The sequence below is a fragment of the Arvicola amphibius genome, chromosome 1, assembly GCF_903992535.2.
Source record: "Arvicola amphibius chromosome 1, mArvAmp1.2, whole genome shotgun sequence".
Lineage (NCBI taxonomy): Eukaryota > Metazoa > Chordata > Mammalia > Rodentia > Cricetidae > Arvicola > Arvicola amphibius.
In genome coordinates, this window is record NC_052047.1 from 107,414,369 (window position 1) to 107,430,603 (window position 16,235).

General features: G+C 43.7%; 1 protein-coding gene across 1 annotated transcript in view; it reads left to right on the forward strand.

The window, feature by feature from the left end:
- Dnhd1 (dynein heavy chain domain 1) overlaps window positions 1-16,235 on the forward strand; it is a 62,063-nt gene that overhangs the window by 14,851 nt on the left and 30,977 nt on the right. Inside the window, 9 exon segments of the mRNA XM_038334943.1 lie at window positions 2,414-2,676; window positions 2,766-3,009; window positions 9,838-9,995; window positions 10,728-10,911; window positions 10,914-11,216; window positions 12,767-12,894; window positions 12,983-13,181; window positions 13,551-13,645; window positions 14,191-14,398. Of these exon segments, the coding sequence (XP_038190871.1) occupies window positions 2,414-2,676; window positions 2,766-3,009; window positions 9,838-9,995; window positions 10,728-10,911; window positions 10,914-11,216; window positions 12,767-12,894; window positions 12,983-13,181; window positions 13,551-13,645; window positions 14,191-14,398 (1,782 nt within the window).

Here is a 16,235-nt window from a genome sequence, read left to right on the forward strand (position 1 = left end):
TTAAAGGCGTGCGCCACCACCGCCCGGCCTTTATTACTTATTCTTATTTTATGTGCATTGGTGTTTTGCCTGTATGTATGAAAGTATCAAATCTCCTGGAGCTGGAGTTACAGAGAGTTGTATGCTGCCATATGGGTGCCAGAAATTGAACTTGGGTTCTCTGGAAGGGCAGCCAGTGCTCTTAACCACTGAGCCATCTCTCTAGCCCTAATCCTCAACTTTGTTAACCATCAGAAAGGAAATACATATTGACATTCCCTTTTCAGTGTACTAATGTTGTCATAAAAAAGCATTAAAAACATTAGATGTTTTTTAATTTTCCTATCCAACTGATATGTCTTCATGAAGATGAATGAAAAATAAAATTAATTTTAGGAGATAATTCATAAAAAGAAAAGGGTTCTGGAAAAGGAGTCTGTATTTTATATTGATAAATACATATGAATCACACTCGGCACATATTTTCAAAAAGTAAGCTTAGATTAAGTGACAAAAAGTATTGGTGTTTTACATACCCATAAATGCTGGTATCTTGAAGCTAGGAGTGGCTAGCCACTCACTGGTACTTTGGAACTTGTGTGCATTTTCCTTAGTTGTTTAAATATTGCATATAGGTGAGTTTTTAATTGCTTTGTCATTTTCCTGTGAGGATTTGGGGTTATTTCAAAATGGTTTTTACAACCATCATTTCAGAATCCCTTCTGGCAACACTGTTACTGTTTCTATGTGGAACAGCCTATAAGATATTGTAGACAAGAGCCAAAGCAGGCAAAGACTAGATTATTGCAGTAATGTGCCCAAGAGTTGCTGTCTGGACCACGAGTTTCCAGGCTCTTAGCATCTTATTGAAAGAACTGAAAGAGCACACACAAATAGCAAAGCAGCAAGTTTTACTTAAAGAGACAGTACAGGACACACTGACAGAGAGCAGTGGGACATGCGGGCTAGGGTGCCAAGTGTTGTGAGGTCTGAGAAGATGAGGAGTGCTGCTAAGTGGTAGTGTGGTCGATTCTTTGTTTTAATCAGCAAGCTTGAATTATGTAAGCCTAACTTTGCTATGTGTATCTTTTCCCATGATGTCTCTGACTCTAAGCATAAGCATGCCCAATTATGCATAGGCATAAATGGCAAATAGGGGATTTACCCTAAAAGTTCACTCAGAACACTGTGCTTGAACCCTGAGCTGGTTCATGCTGGATTGTCCCTTCCCCCTTGCCTCTGGTTCCTAGATAAATTCTGCAAAGTATTTGAATGGAAACTAACCACAAAAGGGGAGTTACTAAGAGGTTGCTGAGGGGAATAACTTATTTCAGTGTTTGAAATGGATTCTACACTTCAACTACAATTCAGTGCAGGATGGAGAGTTCAGGTTGTTGGCAATGGAGAGTGTGTGTAGTTTAAGCCAAGCAGAGTCCAGACTTCTAAGCTCTCCCTGTGGTTGCCTGCCTCTGTAACGGCAGTGAAAGAAAATGGTGACTTGGTTAAGGTGAGGTAAAGTGATGGTAGGTGTGGGGAGATTAGCTGGATTTTGGATATAATCTGAAGGTGGACCTCATGTATTAGTGTGGTGGTTGACTGAGAGTGGCTCCTTTAGGCTCATAGGCTTGAATACTTGCTCCTCTGTCGGTAGAACTATTTGGTAAGGGATGGGAGATGCAGTCTTGTTGGAGGAGGTGTGTCACAGGGGCAGGCTTTGAGGCTTCAAAAATCTCCCATACTTCCTGTGTGCTCTCTGCCTCCTGCTTGTAGTTTTGAGATGTAAACTCTCAGCTGTTTCTGCTGGCATCTCTTTTTACCAAAAATACTGGCACTGGCAATTAAACCAGTTCCTAAAATGTTATAGGGAGAAGCCAGGTCTAAGGATAATTCCTTGAGTGGATATTGGGAACTGGCATATTCAATCATGCATCTGTTTTGTAGAGGCTAAGATGCTCCTCAGTGTACTTTCCTGTCCCCTTGCAGCTAGACAGCACAGGTGATGCAGAGCCCACCAATTAAATCCATCTGAGTGTTCAATTCAGAATTAAGTTGAAGAAAAGGCAGGTTATATATCCACTCTGCAGATGTTGGTGATGTGGTAATGACACCCCAACTTGCCAGTCAGCCAGACTCTATTCAGCCTCCAGCATTTTTACTTCTCAGATCTAATTACTCTGAAACCCACTTGATAAGTTATAATAATTTCCTTTCCTGATTACACTAAACAAATTCTATTCTCAGCATGTGCATTCTTGCTGATCCACTCCTTACATGGATTTGTTGTACTGTGTTGGTTAATGTTGATGATGTATGTATAGACTCACTCAATATCAGGAAATAGCAGCATGGTGTGTGATGAGTGTGTGTATTTAGGAGAGGTTTGTGTGGTGTTCTGAAGAGTGCTTATAAACTATTATATTGTGTGCTCCACTAGATGATAAAGACCAGGACTCAAATGCAGAATTCCTGATGCCCAAGTTTCATGGAAAACCCAGCGATGCTGTTCGCCTCTTCTGTGGCCCAAATGTAGGATTTGTGTGGCCCTGGAAGTCTCATGCAATTACTGATGTCCTGGAGGTCCGTGGGCACCGACTTCGGGGTCAGTATCTGCACACCAATTATAATCATGTACAGGAGGACTTGGACAACAATACTGGAATCCAACAGGCACTGGCTGTCCAACAGGCACTGCTGACGGTGAGAACAGAGGCTTGAGAAATGGGCTGCTGGCTGCCAGCTTCCATCATAGCCACTGCCTCTGCCTTACACACCTTATCTACCCTTAGGACATGCTGCAGGAGGTTCGGGAATTCTGCAATGAACAGCAGTGGGTGGAAGGCATCTATAAGTTCCTAAAAGCTTGGGATCCTCAGAAGATAGAGGACCTGAGAGGCTCCCCCATTAAGGACTATGTAGTGCTAGTCAGCCAGCTGAAAGTTTGGAAGGAACGTCTCTCCAATGTGCCTGTCCAGTTGCTGACAAAAGGCAAGTTGCTGCTCCTGAGTGGCCGTGATGTTCAAACAGAGTTGGGTAAGTGCTTCTTATCTTCCCTACATCTTCCTTCCTTACCTACATGTACACCGTCATCTTGGGACTAGCATATCCTCCAGGGACCTTTGGAGCCTACCAAAGCTCTAGCTCACAACCCTTTCTCTTTGCTATCAAAGATATGGTCCAAGAGGTCAGCTTCTGTTTCATTCATTCCCTGTATTCATTAGGAATCATTTGATTGATGAAAACTTTTCTATCCTTGTTTTTAAAAGACGCTTAGCCTGTACTTGGTTTTCTTCATACAGATTTTTGGGGATCTAGAGTGCACCTTTCTTGAATGTAGTGGTGCTAACATTTCTACCACTATTTGCATGTATGAAAAGTTACTCTTTGTTCTTGCCTCACTTTGCAGTCCTAACTCTATGGACAGTGGCTAAAGAACACACTTCTCCCAGTTAGACGACTCTTCTTATCCAAAGCAACCACTCTGGTCCAGTTCAGTCTATTTTGAATGTTTGAAATGGAAAATGAAATTTATGCCCTGGCAATGCTGAAGTATGCGGGGCAGCCCGTATATGGCAAGTTCTATTGAACTTGTCCGTATTTGGTTTCATGGTCTAAGTTGATGAGAACAACTGACCAGGTCTCTTTCTCAAGAGGGCACCGGATCTCATTACAGATGGTTGTGAGCCACCATGTGGTTGCTGGGAATTGAATATTGGTTAGTTCAGAATTCTTAGCACCATTGATTTATTTTTTTATTTATTTATTTACTTTTGGTTTTTCGAGACAGGGTTTCTTTGTGTAACAGTCCTGGCTGTCCTGAAACTAGCTCTTATAGACAATCTCGAATTGACAGAGATCTGCCTGCCTCTGCTTTCCGAGTGCTGGGATTAAAGGTGTGTGCCACCACTGCCTGACATACGATTGATTTTTTTTTTAAAAAAAATTATTTTTTAAATTTCATTTTACATTCCAACAAAGTTCTACCTTCAACCTCTCCTCCCGCTGCTTCTGGTCTTCCCCAGCCACATACCCCCATCTACTCCTCCCAATGGGTGAGGGCTCCTCTGGGGAGTTGACACAGCTTGGCACCTTAAGTTAGGACAGGACCAAGCCCCTCCCATCTCTGTTAAGTCTGAGCATGGCATAGGAATGGGCTCTAACAAGCTAGGATCTGGATAAATCAGAATAAATCCTGATCCTACTGCCAGGGGCACTTCAGATAGCCCAGGCTTCACAACTGTCTCCCACAGACAGAGGGCCTAGTTGGTCCCATGGAGGCTCCACAGCTGTCCATCCAGAATTCATGAGTTAACACGAGCTTGGTTCACCTGTCTCTGTAGATTTTTCCATCATGATCTTGATCTCCCTTGCTCATATATTCCCTCCTCCCTCTCTGACTGGATTCCCAGAGCTTGGCCTGGTGTTTGGTTGTGGATCTCTGCATCTGGTTCCATCAATTAGTGGAAGAAGGCTCTAGCTTCTCTGGAGCTGTGGATTGTAGTCTGGTTATCCTTTGCTTTATAGCTAATATTCACTTCTGAGTGAGTACATAGCGTGTTTCTTTCTGAGTCCGGGTTACCTCACTCAGGATGTTTTTTTCCTAGTTCCATCCATTTTCCTGCAAATTTCATAATGTCATTGTTTTTTACAGCTGAATAATACTCCATTGTGTAAATGTACCACGTTTTCTTTATCCATTTTTCAGTTGAGGGGTATCTAGGGCGTTTCTAGGTCCTAGCTATTATGAATAATGCTGTTATGAATATTGTTTTTTTATTTTTCAAGACAGTTTTCTCTGTAGCTTTGGAGCCTATACTGGAACTTGCTCTATAGACCAGGATGGCCTCAAACTCAGAGATCTGCCTGTCTCTGCCTACAAGAGTGCTGGGACTAAAGGCGTGTGCCACCACTGCCCAGCTCTATGAATATTGTTGAGCAAGTGTCCTTGTGGTATGATTGAGCATCCTTTGCGTATATGCCAAAGAGTGATATTGCTGGGTCTCAAGATAGACTGAGTCCAGATTTTCTGAGAAACTGCCATACTGATTTCCAAAGTGGCTGTACAAGTTTGTACTACCACCAGCAGCAGTAGAGGAGTGTTCCCTTGACTCCACATCCTCTCCAGCATAAGCTGCCCTCAGTGTTTTTGTTCTTAGCCGTACTGACAGGTGTAATACAATGGTATCTCAGAGTCATTTTGATTTGCATTTCCAGCACCATTAATTTTTTTTATTCTCAAGTATTCTTTACTCCATTTTACTTCCACAGCACACTGGCACTGGGGAAGCCCACTGGGTTATATACTGTCTGCAGAGAGTGTAACACCTTGTTGCCTGGTCCTATTCCTCTTGACATTAATGATTCTGTGCTGCTAGGTCCCAGGCTGATGTAGCTGGTGTGTGTTCTGTGCCCATTCTTTCCTTTTCTATTTAAATGTATTTTTAGTGTGTGTGTAGGTGCCAGTGGAGGCAGAAGAGGACACTGGTTACCCTGGAGCTGGAATCATGCCCAACATGGATACTGGGAACCAAACTTCCATCTTATATATGAACATGTCCCCTTAACCTTGGAGCCATCTCTCCAGCCCTCACCTTTTCTGAGTCAGCATTACCATACCTCCTCCTCCTCCTCCTTCCTTCTTCTTCTTTTTGGTTTTTTGAGACAGGGTTTCTCTGTAGCTTTGGAGCCTGTCCTGGAACTAGCTCTTGTAGATCAGGCTGGCCTCGAACTCACAGAGATCTGCCTGCCTCTGCCTCCCGAGTGCTGGGATTAAAGATGTGTGCCACCACCACCCAGCGAGTTCCTCTTCTTATCTCTTAGGCTTACTACTTGTTTTAGGCTGACTACTCCTGTTATTTACCTTGGGATCCCTTACTTCCAAGACAGAAACTGCATCTTGGCCCAGTGGGATCAATGTTCTGCTATCTTTGGTATCTCCTGCCATCTGGGACCAGGGACACTTGTAAATGTTGGATTCAGTTTCTTTCTGCCACAACACAGCACACTACAATTCTCACTATGCAGTGACTATTCATGTTCAGCACGGAACCATTTAAGAAGGCCTCTTCCCACAGCTCCATGTGAAAAGTGGAGCATAAGAGCATACTCTTCTATTTTCTCTTCAGTCCATTTTATTTTCTTCCTCTTGTCACTTTTTTTTTGAAACAGTGTTTCTCTGTATAGCCCTGGCTGTCCTGGAACTTGTTCTCTAGACCAGGTTGGCCTCAAACTCAGATCCGCCTGCCTCTGCCTCCCTAGTGCTGGGATTAAAGGCTTGCGCCACCACTGCCTGGCCCTCTTGTCATTTCTTGTTTTCATAATTTTCAAGGGAAATTATTGGCTTACTACCTCTTTTTGTCACCTCACCTTCCCTCTCTCTTCCTTCCTGTGGGAAGGATGGCTCATGCTATCATGTACTAGCTGAGTGCCTGTACTATATGAGCTGGCCTTAAAGAGGGTCATGACAGGATGGATTAGGAAGCCACTAGTTTGTTTTCTTAGGAGAAATGCAAATTGTTTTGATTCTCACACAGTCCCAACCATAGTATTTATTGCTAAGATTAAATATTGGACTTATCACACACACACACACACACACACACACACACACACACACACACACACACACACGCCTCCATTCTTTATGAAGGTAAGAGCCTTGACTCTGGGACCTAGAGACAGATTGCTTTACTTGAAAGCATCCTGCTCGCCTAGCCCTCTGGCTTTTGCTCCTCACAGGTTTCTGCCTCTGACACTTACAACTAACTCTTGGGCAGGGGTTCGTTCTGGCAAGGTAGGAACAAGATACTGTGATTGGTTCACTTTCTTTCTGGCTTTGTTTTGGGCAGGCCTTTCCCTGGCTGTGCCCCAGAAGTCTGTTCTCTTTCTAGTTTGTAAAATTCATGATCCCTAGTCCAGGATCCACGGGCTCTTCAGTTCAGAGCTAGTGTCCTCCTAGCTAGCTCTGTTTCTCACTTGCGTTATGATGTGAGACCACAGCTTCAGTTTATTTGTAGCCTAGATTACTAAAATGTGTCACTCAAGGTTATAGGAAGGAAAACAAAAGTTTTGTTTTTTGTTTTTTGCTTTATTTTTGAATTACTTCTAGAAATGACCAACATAGGTATTGATGTTTTTTTTATTTTCTCTTATTCTCTCTGTCAGCTTCAGTCTTCTTGCTGATCATATTTTATCGCCTTACTTGCTAACTCTGCTCCTTTTTTCCCCCAAACTCCCTTGAACAGAGAAGGGTATTAAATATACCACACCCAACCCATTACCAAGTCTTTTCCTTTCTTTTCCCTTTAACTATCTCTCAAAACAGTTTCTCAGTCCATCTCCATCCAGCTCATGGGCCCAAGGAGCCCTAAAACTTCACTTATCACTGCTCCTTCCCGCCATGTGGGGTCACTGTTGCTCTCCTGTCCAACCCTCCTGGTCCCAAAGCAGCTGGTCCAGTGCCCTAGCAACCAACAACAACAGAAAGGCGCTGTTCAGCATGGGTGCCCTACAAAAGTTCCTTCTTAGTAAGTTTTATCAGCTCTTGGTGCCTAATTCTCTGAATACTCTTTTCGAGTCTCTGAAAGTGCCATACGCAGAGGATCTCAACTGTTTGCCTCCAAACTCACTGTTCTACCTACCAGTTGCATAGATGCTAATAGCGGGTAGGTATGTTTACTTTTACATAACATTATGTAGTATATAAAATAAAGTATAATTATACTATTCTACTTGATATATGTGTATATCACAGACTACCTGTATTCTTGCCTAACTTTATAATACATTTGTAACCTGAAGTATAATGGAGTAAAACAAAGTTCTCTAAGTATGACTCATTATTCCACCATTGTGTAATGTGGACCTATACAGTTAACCTCTCTGAGCCTCTGCTTATTTATAACATAAGTATATAATAGTATGTATTCCAGGGGATCTATAAGAATAAAATAAGTTAACACATGTGAAATACTTGAAATAATGTCTGGCATATAAGTACTCAGTACTGGATTTTCTGGTATTCCATACTTTTATATGACATTTTGATATCCCATGACTATTTCAGCATATCTAAACTTAAGAAGTGTCTTACAGCATTACAGCATGTCCGAGTTAATTTTTTCCTTTTTTGGTAGTATATAAAATAATGATAGCTTTTATAACCATCTTAAGAGTCAGTGAATTATCTCATATGGATATTACTCCTGCATTGTAGTGATGAGGCTAGCAGGCCTGCTTTTCATCCAGCCCGGCTCCCACATGGCTAGCTTTGCCCCGGAAATAAAAACACACAAATTGTATTCTTTTAAACACTGCCTGGCCCATTAGTTTCAGCCTCTTATTGGCTGGCTAATTCTCACATCTTGCTTTAACCCATATTTAGTATCTATATAGCACCACGGGGTGGTTGCCTACCGGGAAAGATCTTAACCTGCGTCTGTCTCAGGTCGGAGAATCATGGCGACTGCCTCACTGCCTTCTTCCCAGCATTCTGTTCTGTCTACTCTACCTACCTAATTTTCTGTCCTGTCAATGGGCCAAGGCAGTTTCTTTATTAACCAATGAAAGTAACATAGGCAGATGACTCTCCTCCATCACCGCATTCTTTTTTAAAATTACACTTGGAACTAGAGAGCTGTCTCCATGGTTATGAGTGTGTTATTGTTGTTCCAGAGGATCTGAATTGTCTCCCAGCATCCTTCTCAGGTATAGCTCCAAGAAATCAAATATATCTGGATTCCCTGACACCTGCACTTCCATATACATATTGCTCCCCCCACACGCAATACACACAATTAAAAGTAATAAAAAAATAAAAATTACATTTATATACTGTGTGTATGTATTCCCATATCATGGTGCATGTATGTACAAACATGAATGTGTGGGTGTGTAAGTCAGAGAACATTCTAAAGAGTCAATTCTCTCTCCCACCTAACTTGGGCTTCTTGACAAGTACCTTTTCCCATCGGAGAAAGGTTTATAGCCCCCTTATTCCTGCTTCCCCAGACAATGAAGTTTTTCATATTACCAAGGGCAGATTGTCTTCTAACCTTATCTACCTGAGTTGCTTTTCTGTAATCTGCAAAAACAAAAGACAAGTTGGGCTTGGTGGCATGTACTACATTAAAACAAACAAGCAAACAAGAACCCAAAAGGACAAAACAAATAAACAAAAATAGAAAGATGCAGCTTTAACCCTCTTCTTGGTATCCCTTCTGCAAGAAGAAAGACTCCAAAACATAGACAAGAACGTGCATTTCCATGTTCATGCTTGGAGTGTTAAACTACTCATATATTCATTTCAATCTCTGCCTCTGCAAAGACCTCCTCAAGCCTTCTCAGGGTCCCCTTCCCTTCCCTTCACTATGCTGGGCTGGGGGCTCCAGGCAACTCAGTGATTTATCATACTGTGAGAATCCCTTGTGATTGTCCCTTTATGTTCATTTGTTTACCTCTATTGTCATATTATGAGGAAACTTCCTGATTGCCCATTCACTTTTCTTTTTTCCCTTTTTTTATTGATTTTTTTGAGCTCTACATTTTTCTCTGCTCCCCTTCTTGCCTCTCCCCCACTTCTAACCCTCCCCCAAGATCCCCATCCTCCCAATTTACTCAGGAGATCTTGTCTTTTTCTACTTTATACTTCCCATGTAGATTAGATCTATGTAAGTCTCTCTTAGTGTCCTCATTTTGTCCAAGTTCTCTGGGACTCATTCACTTTTCTCTGTCACAGAGATCCACCTGCCTCTGCCTCCCAAGTGCTGGGATTAAAGGCATGCGCCACCACTGCCCAGCTCTATATCAATTCTTGTACTTATTTTCCATGCATCACCGGACACCATATTTTTTTGTACCTAGAATCCAAGTTAAGCAACATGAGGGAGAGCATTCTTGCGCAAGTGCAAAGTGAATGCTGGAGCCGTAATCAGCATCTGATGACAGAGATGACAGATTTCTTGCAGACCTTCCAAACCATCAACTCAGACATCCATGCCATTGCACAATGCTCCCAAAAGGTGAGGTCTCCTCATCCCTTCTTCTTCATGTATCCCTATATCCTGCCTGCTCAAGGACTCAGCACACAACAGATCTCTTTAGATCTCTGTTGAGCTTTATGGGGTTTGATGCGCTTGAACTATGCTTACATATGTCATTTGTCCTTGCTGATTCTTGCCCTGTTTGTACAGTGCTCTGCTTCCTCATGCCAGGAGCAGACCCTGAAGAATGAGATGGAGTCTTGCTTTAAAACAGTGTTCTCAACCTGTGGGGCCAGTCCCCTTTGGACATCCAACAACTCTTTCACAGGGGCTGCCTAAGATCATTAGAAAACACAAATATTTATATTGTGGTTCATAACAGTAGCAAAATTACAGTTACTAAGTAGCAATGAAATAACTTTATGTTTGGGGGTCACCACAGCATGAGAAACTATACTAAAGAGTCACAGCATTAGGAAGGTTGAGAAGCACTGCTTTAAGAGGCGTGGTTCTGTTCCTTGGGACAGTAAGTAATTCAGAGATATGTTGCCTGTCATCAGGTCTGGGAGATAAGAACTAGACTGCATTTAAGACCCACATCAAAAGGGAATCAGATCCTAGATAACTCTCCTATCTCAAATGGTTTCAATGCCGAAACTGGGTCTGGAACTTCCAGATGCCCAATCTGGAAGATGGATTGCCTCTTGAGGGTGAGTTCGAAGAGATAGGCAGGGTTGTTGGCGTGCTGGTCTCATGCTGTATCCTCTGCAGTTGAATGAAGCCAATGAGCAATACTGCCAGCTGGAGGAACGAGTGGAATACGTCCGATCACTCCATGACCTCATCCGCAACCACTGTGGCCATTTTATTACTGAGAATGAGACGCTAGACATCTCGGTGAGAGAACAATTAAAGGAATCATTCATGACTCCTAGCCTCCCTCCTCTATAACCATATCTCACTGTCCTTTGCTTGCTCCACAGCTTCTGGATATATGGGAGACTTTTCAGTTTGAGAGAAGCCAGGCTTCCGAGTTCCTGCTCAGTAAGCGACATTCCATTGTGCCCAAGCTGCAGCAGTTGATGGCAGCAGCATTGACAGAGTTGGAGGGCCTGTTGGCAAAAGCACTGTCTCGTCCCTTCATGGACCCTTCACAAGATCAGAGGAGCACTGAGCACCAGCTTGCTGCCTTGGATCACCAGTTCTTGAACACACTCAACAACTTCAATGACCTACGCTATGCTTACAGCACCTTCACGGGTACTGATCTTCACCTTCTCGTCTTTCGCCCTAGGATGAACCCTCCAGCTAAGATAAGGGTTGGGACTCCAGGTCTTGTGTCTTCTGTGATCTTAAGCAAGCCTTGGGAATCAATACCTCACTGGTCTCTTTTACAAACAAGCATTGCAGGACAAAAACCTTATTTGTTGCATGTCTCAGGTGTGTTAGTGGATCCAGGAAGTTCATAAGCTGGTAGGGAAAACAAACAATTAAATGTTTCATTAGATTGTGATGGGCCCAGGTTAAATGCTGGTTAGTGAGAAAGTGTACAATTAGCATTGTTCAGTGTTGTCCCAGTCCAAGCAGCAGATCACAGAAAAGAATAGTCAGGATCTTGGTGCGGTAACTACTGCCTCCAGCCAATGGATCTAGAAAAAAGACTGAAGGGAGCCTCACTTCCCACAGAAGCCATCCAGAACAGAGCTACTTGTCTGAGACCAGTCTTCTTCTACAGAAGTTCAGCATGGGCTCTTTTCTCATATGCAATCACTTATCTTTTGGAAGGGCACATTGTGATTTGCTCCTTGGTCAGCTACCAACTGGGCCTTATGGCCAGGTGAAATAGGAAATGCTTTAGAACCATCCTTCATTAGGAATTTCTCTCTTTTTTAAGTACTGGGAAGCCTTCAACCCACATCCTAACTGATGTTAACCATAGACTTGACCCTTCCTGTTAGGAGTTTGAAGTATTAATAAAAAAAGCAGGGTAGAGGAGTCAGGCCAAGTGGTACTAGGCCCAGAGAACAGGACAGCAGTGTGTTCACTTCCTTCTTCTGTCCTCAGCTCCTCACCTAATCCCAGCTTTTGTAAAAAGTAATCTATTCCTTTAGACCCTCTTGATTTAAAAAATCATCCTTGATTTCTGATAGTTCATTCACTTATTCATTCATCCAACACTTATTTGGTTAGTGACTGCCATGTACTGAACTCAAAGTGCATCAATGAACAAATGACAAAACAGTTTCCATAATGGACCCAATATTGCAGCTGCAGAAGAAAGATGATAAATAATAATTATAAATTCTAACTAAATTATGCAGCATATTAGAAAGTGATAGCTAATCTAAAAGAAAACATAGCAGATCAAGAGTGTCTGAAAATGCCAAGTGAGTGGAGAGCAGTGTCTAATGGGATGGGTATTTGAACAAGGGCTTGGAGTTGGAGGTGGTGAAGGTGTGAACGGTGGTTCTCTGTGGCAAGAGTTTTCCATAAGGAAGGAGCTGCAGGTCTAAGGCCCTGGCAGAAGAGTGTGTGCCTGTATAACTGAGCTACAATCAAGTCCACTGTGACTGGAATTGAGTGGGTGAGCTAGAGACTAATAGAAGGGAAACTCTTTTGTTTTACCACTATGGTGTTTGCCCAGGAATCCTTTCTTTGAAATAATTGCTCTTTGGATGACACCACTTCCACTGTTGAACTCAGATTTATATAGGCAGCACACCTTTTTTCCCCTTGACTTTTGTTCATTAAGGGCTCTTCACTGACCCATTTCCCCAATCACTGAAGTCTCAACCAGCCTTATTCCACAGGGGATGAGTGTACTATGTCCCCACCTACTTCTGGGAACCGGCCTATTGTACAGCAGCAGCGTATCTGGAGGCTCTACCGAATGATCTCTGAAAACTTCAGTGAGTGGAAGTGCATGGCTTTTACCAAGGTACTTCCGGGAGCTCTCACCTGGGGCAGAAGTTGGCCAGGTGGTGGTGGGTGGGTGTCAGTCTGACAGTGAACTCTGCTCTGTGCAGTTCAGTCTTTCTGTGGCCCGGGAGAAAACAGATGCCTGGCTGACAGAGGCTGCATGGCTCAGCACCACCCTGGGGCTGCACAGTCCAGTGCTACAACGCTGCATGCGCATGCTAGAGGACTTTCGAAACTACCTGCCCTTGCTCACCAAGCTGGGCAGCCTCCAGCTTCAGAACTTTAACTGCCAATCCCTCTTAAGAGGTGTGTTTGGGAGATGGATGGGAAAGATACAGTGTTTAAGCAATTCCCCTGCTGCTCCTGCTAGAGATCTTGTGTGTCCTCTTTCCCACTTATGCTAAACTCATTTCACCAGGAGAAACACATTCCTATGCTCCCTCATTACAACACAGGGTCCTCTCAACTGATGGGATTGGATGCAGGTTAGAGTCTGAGAGCTGGGGGTTGAGCTGTGCCTGGACCTTGGGTTCTGAGTTCTTGGCTTTGTGTTGTACTCCTGATATTGCACTGCAGGCCAAGCTGGTCTGGGCTTAGGGTAGAAGTGAGCTCTAGGATGTGAGCTCTGCTCAACCATGTGCTAGGACTTGCTCTGACTTGCCTGTTCTATTCCAGTGTTAGGGCTGGGCGGTCTGCAAAGCTTCGACCTTATCACACTGGGCCAGCTGCTCAACTGTCCACTGCTGGAATTCGCAGACAGAATTAATCAGGTGGGCCTACAAGGATGAGGGGACTGATTGGAGCCATGAATTGTAATGAAGTCAGTCAAGGCCTACAAGTCCCTTGGGCTATGGGGACAGCGGTGGTTAGCACGTAGGTGAGAGGGAAGTTGGGACTAATGACCTTCCTGGAGGGTAGGAAGAGTCTCCAGCCATCTACAGATGAGGATCTGATGGGCAGTTCCAGACTCTTAATGCTTCCCCTGATGGAAGGAAGTGAATGGTGGCCTCAAAGCTGTGGACACATAGATCGACAGATGTCTGTCAACATTTCCTTGATCTCTAAAGGGCACAGGTTGACTCTAGGTATTGCCTGCTCAGTGAAGGCAGTGGGACTGGGCCAAGCGATAGTGGCTCAGTGCTGCTGCGGTCGGTAAATCGCTAAAGGCCAACAGTTCCACTCCTCCTTCACAGCTGAGACCTCCACACTCCAGGCCCTTGAGTTCTGCCTCAGGCCCAGTCTTCAAGTCCCAATTTCAAGACTAACTTTCTTTAGTCACTAGCTAGTTCTGGCTTCTGAGACATACCTTTTCCAGGTCTGGCAGTATGATAAGGAACGAATTCATGCCCAAGAAAGCCTACAGCAGATGCAGCAGTACTGGGAGGGGCGCCAGCTACGTCTTCTCAACTTCATCCTGCATGTGCCCTACAAACCCCCAGTCTCAGAGCGTTCCAAAAGGCAGGCATTCCGAAACCCTCAGTGGGAGTTAGTTGGCAAGGACAGTGGCACCTTCCTCCTCTCAGGTGAGTCTCAGCCTTTGTGAACCAGCTGAAGGCTTTTCTCATTTACCAGTTCTTGTCAAATATGGTTTCTGTAGTCGGCCCCCCATCCTTAATAATAGCTTGAGGCATCCATGTGTTGAAACAGTATCTTCCAATTCTCTTAATGCCTTAATCTTTGCGGGAACTCTTTTTTAATTAATTAAATTTTCCCAGACTGATCAGTTTTCCCTCTTTCCCTCCTCTCCTTTCACTCTCTCACCTACCTTCCCCATCCACTCCTCTGTTCTCTGCAGAAAAAGGCAGGCCTCCCATTTATATCATCAGCCATGGCAGATCAGGTTGTGGTAAGAGTAGGCACTTCTCTTCTATCGAGGCCGGACAAGTCAACCAGTAGGAGGAAAGGGTCCCCAAAGCAGGTAAAAGAGTCAGAGACAGGCCCTGCTCCCACTGTTAGGAGGCCCACAAGAAGACCAAGTTATACAACTGTAAGGTATGTGCAGAAGGCCGAGGTTAGGCCTAGACCAGGCTTTCTGGTTGACAGTTCAGTCTCTGTGAGCCCCTAAGAGCCCAGGTTAATTGATTCTGTGGATTCTCTTTTTCTTTTTTTCAAGATGTACTTGACGATACATTTTTTCCTTTTTTATTGTTTTTATTGAGCTATTTATTTTTCTCCGCTCCCTTCCCTTCCCCCTCTTCTACCCTCTTCTACCCTCTTCCATGGTCCCCACGCTCCCAATTTACTCAGGAGATCTTGCCTTTTTCTACTTCCCATGTAGATTAGATCCATGTATTTTTCTCTTAGGTCCTCTTTGTTGTCTAGGCTGGTTTTTCTTTGCTTTATGTCTAAAAGCCACTTATGAGTGATATGATACATATCATATAATACATATGATATTTGTCTTTCTGGGTCTGGGTTTCCTCACTCAATATGATGATTCTATGGATTTTCTTGTGGCATCCTTAGCCCCTCTGGTTCCCATAATCCTTCCTCCACCTCTTCCACAAGATTCCCCAAGCTCCTAATGTTTGACTGTGGGTCTCTGCATCTGTTTCCATCAGTTGCTGGGTGAAGCCTCTCTGATGACAACTGGGCTAGGCAATGATCTATGAGTATAGCAGAATATCATTAGAAATCATTTCACTTACTTTTTTTTTTTGCCAGTCATGTTTGGTTCTATCCTAGGTCTCTCTATCCAACCTCTGGGTCTAGGCCCTCCAGGCAGTGTCAGGGGTGTGACTCATGGCATGGGTTTCAACTGGAACAGTCATTAGTTGGCCACTCCTACAGTTTCTCTGCCATCTTTACCCTAGTAAATCTTGTAGGCAGGACAAATTGTAGGTCAAAGGTTATGTGGCTGGGTTGGTGTCCCAGTTCCTCTTCTTGAAGTCTTGCCTGGTTACAGGAGATAGCTGGTTTAGGCTCTGTATCCCCCATTGCTAGTACTCTTAGTTAGGGTTACCATCATAGATTCCTGGGAGTTTCCAATACACTAGGTTTCTAGTTCATCCCAGAAGATGCCCCTGACTCCAGTTGTCTTTTCCAGTACTCTCTCTGTCCATCTTCCCGATACCTGATCCCTTCTGTGCCTATGTCCTCCCATCCAGACCCCTTTCCCATTCACCTGTGATGTCTAGTCTATTTTCCCTTGACAGTGTTACTTAGCTGCTTTGGGTGGTCTGTGTTTTGTAGCATGGTTATACTTTACTTTATGGCTAATATCCACTTATAAGTGAGTACCTACCATGCTTGTCTTTCTGAGTCTGGGTTACCTCACTTAGGATGATCTTTTCTAGTTCCATCCATTTGCCTGTAAATTTCATGGCATTGTTTTTTTAACAGCTGAATAATAACTCCATT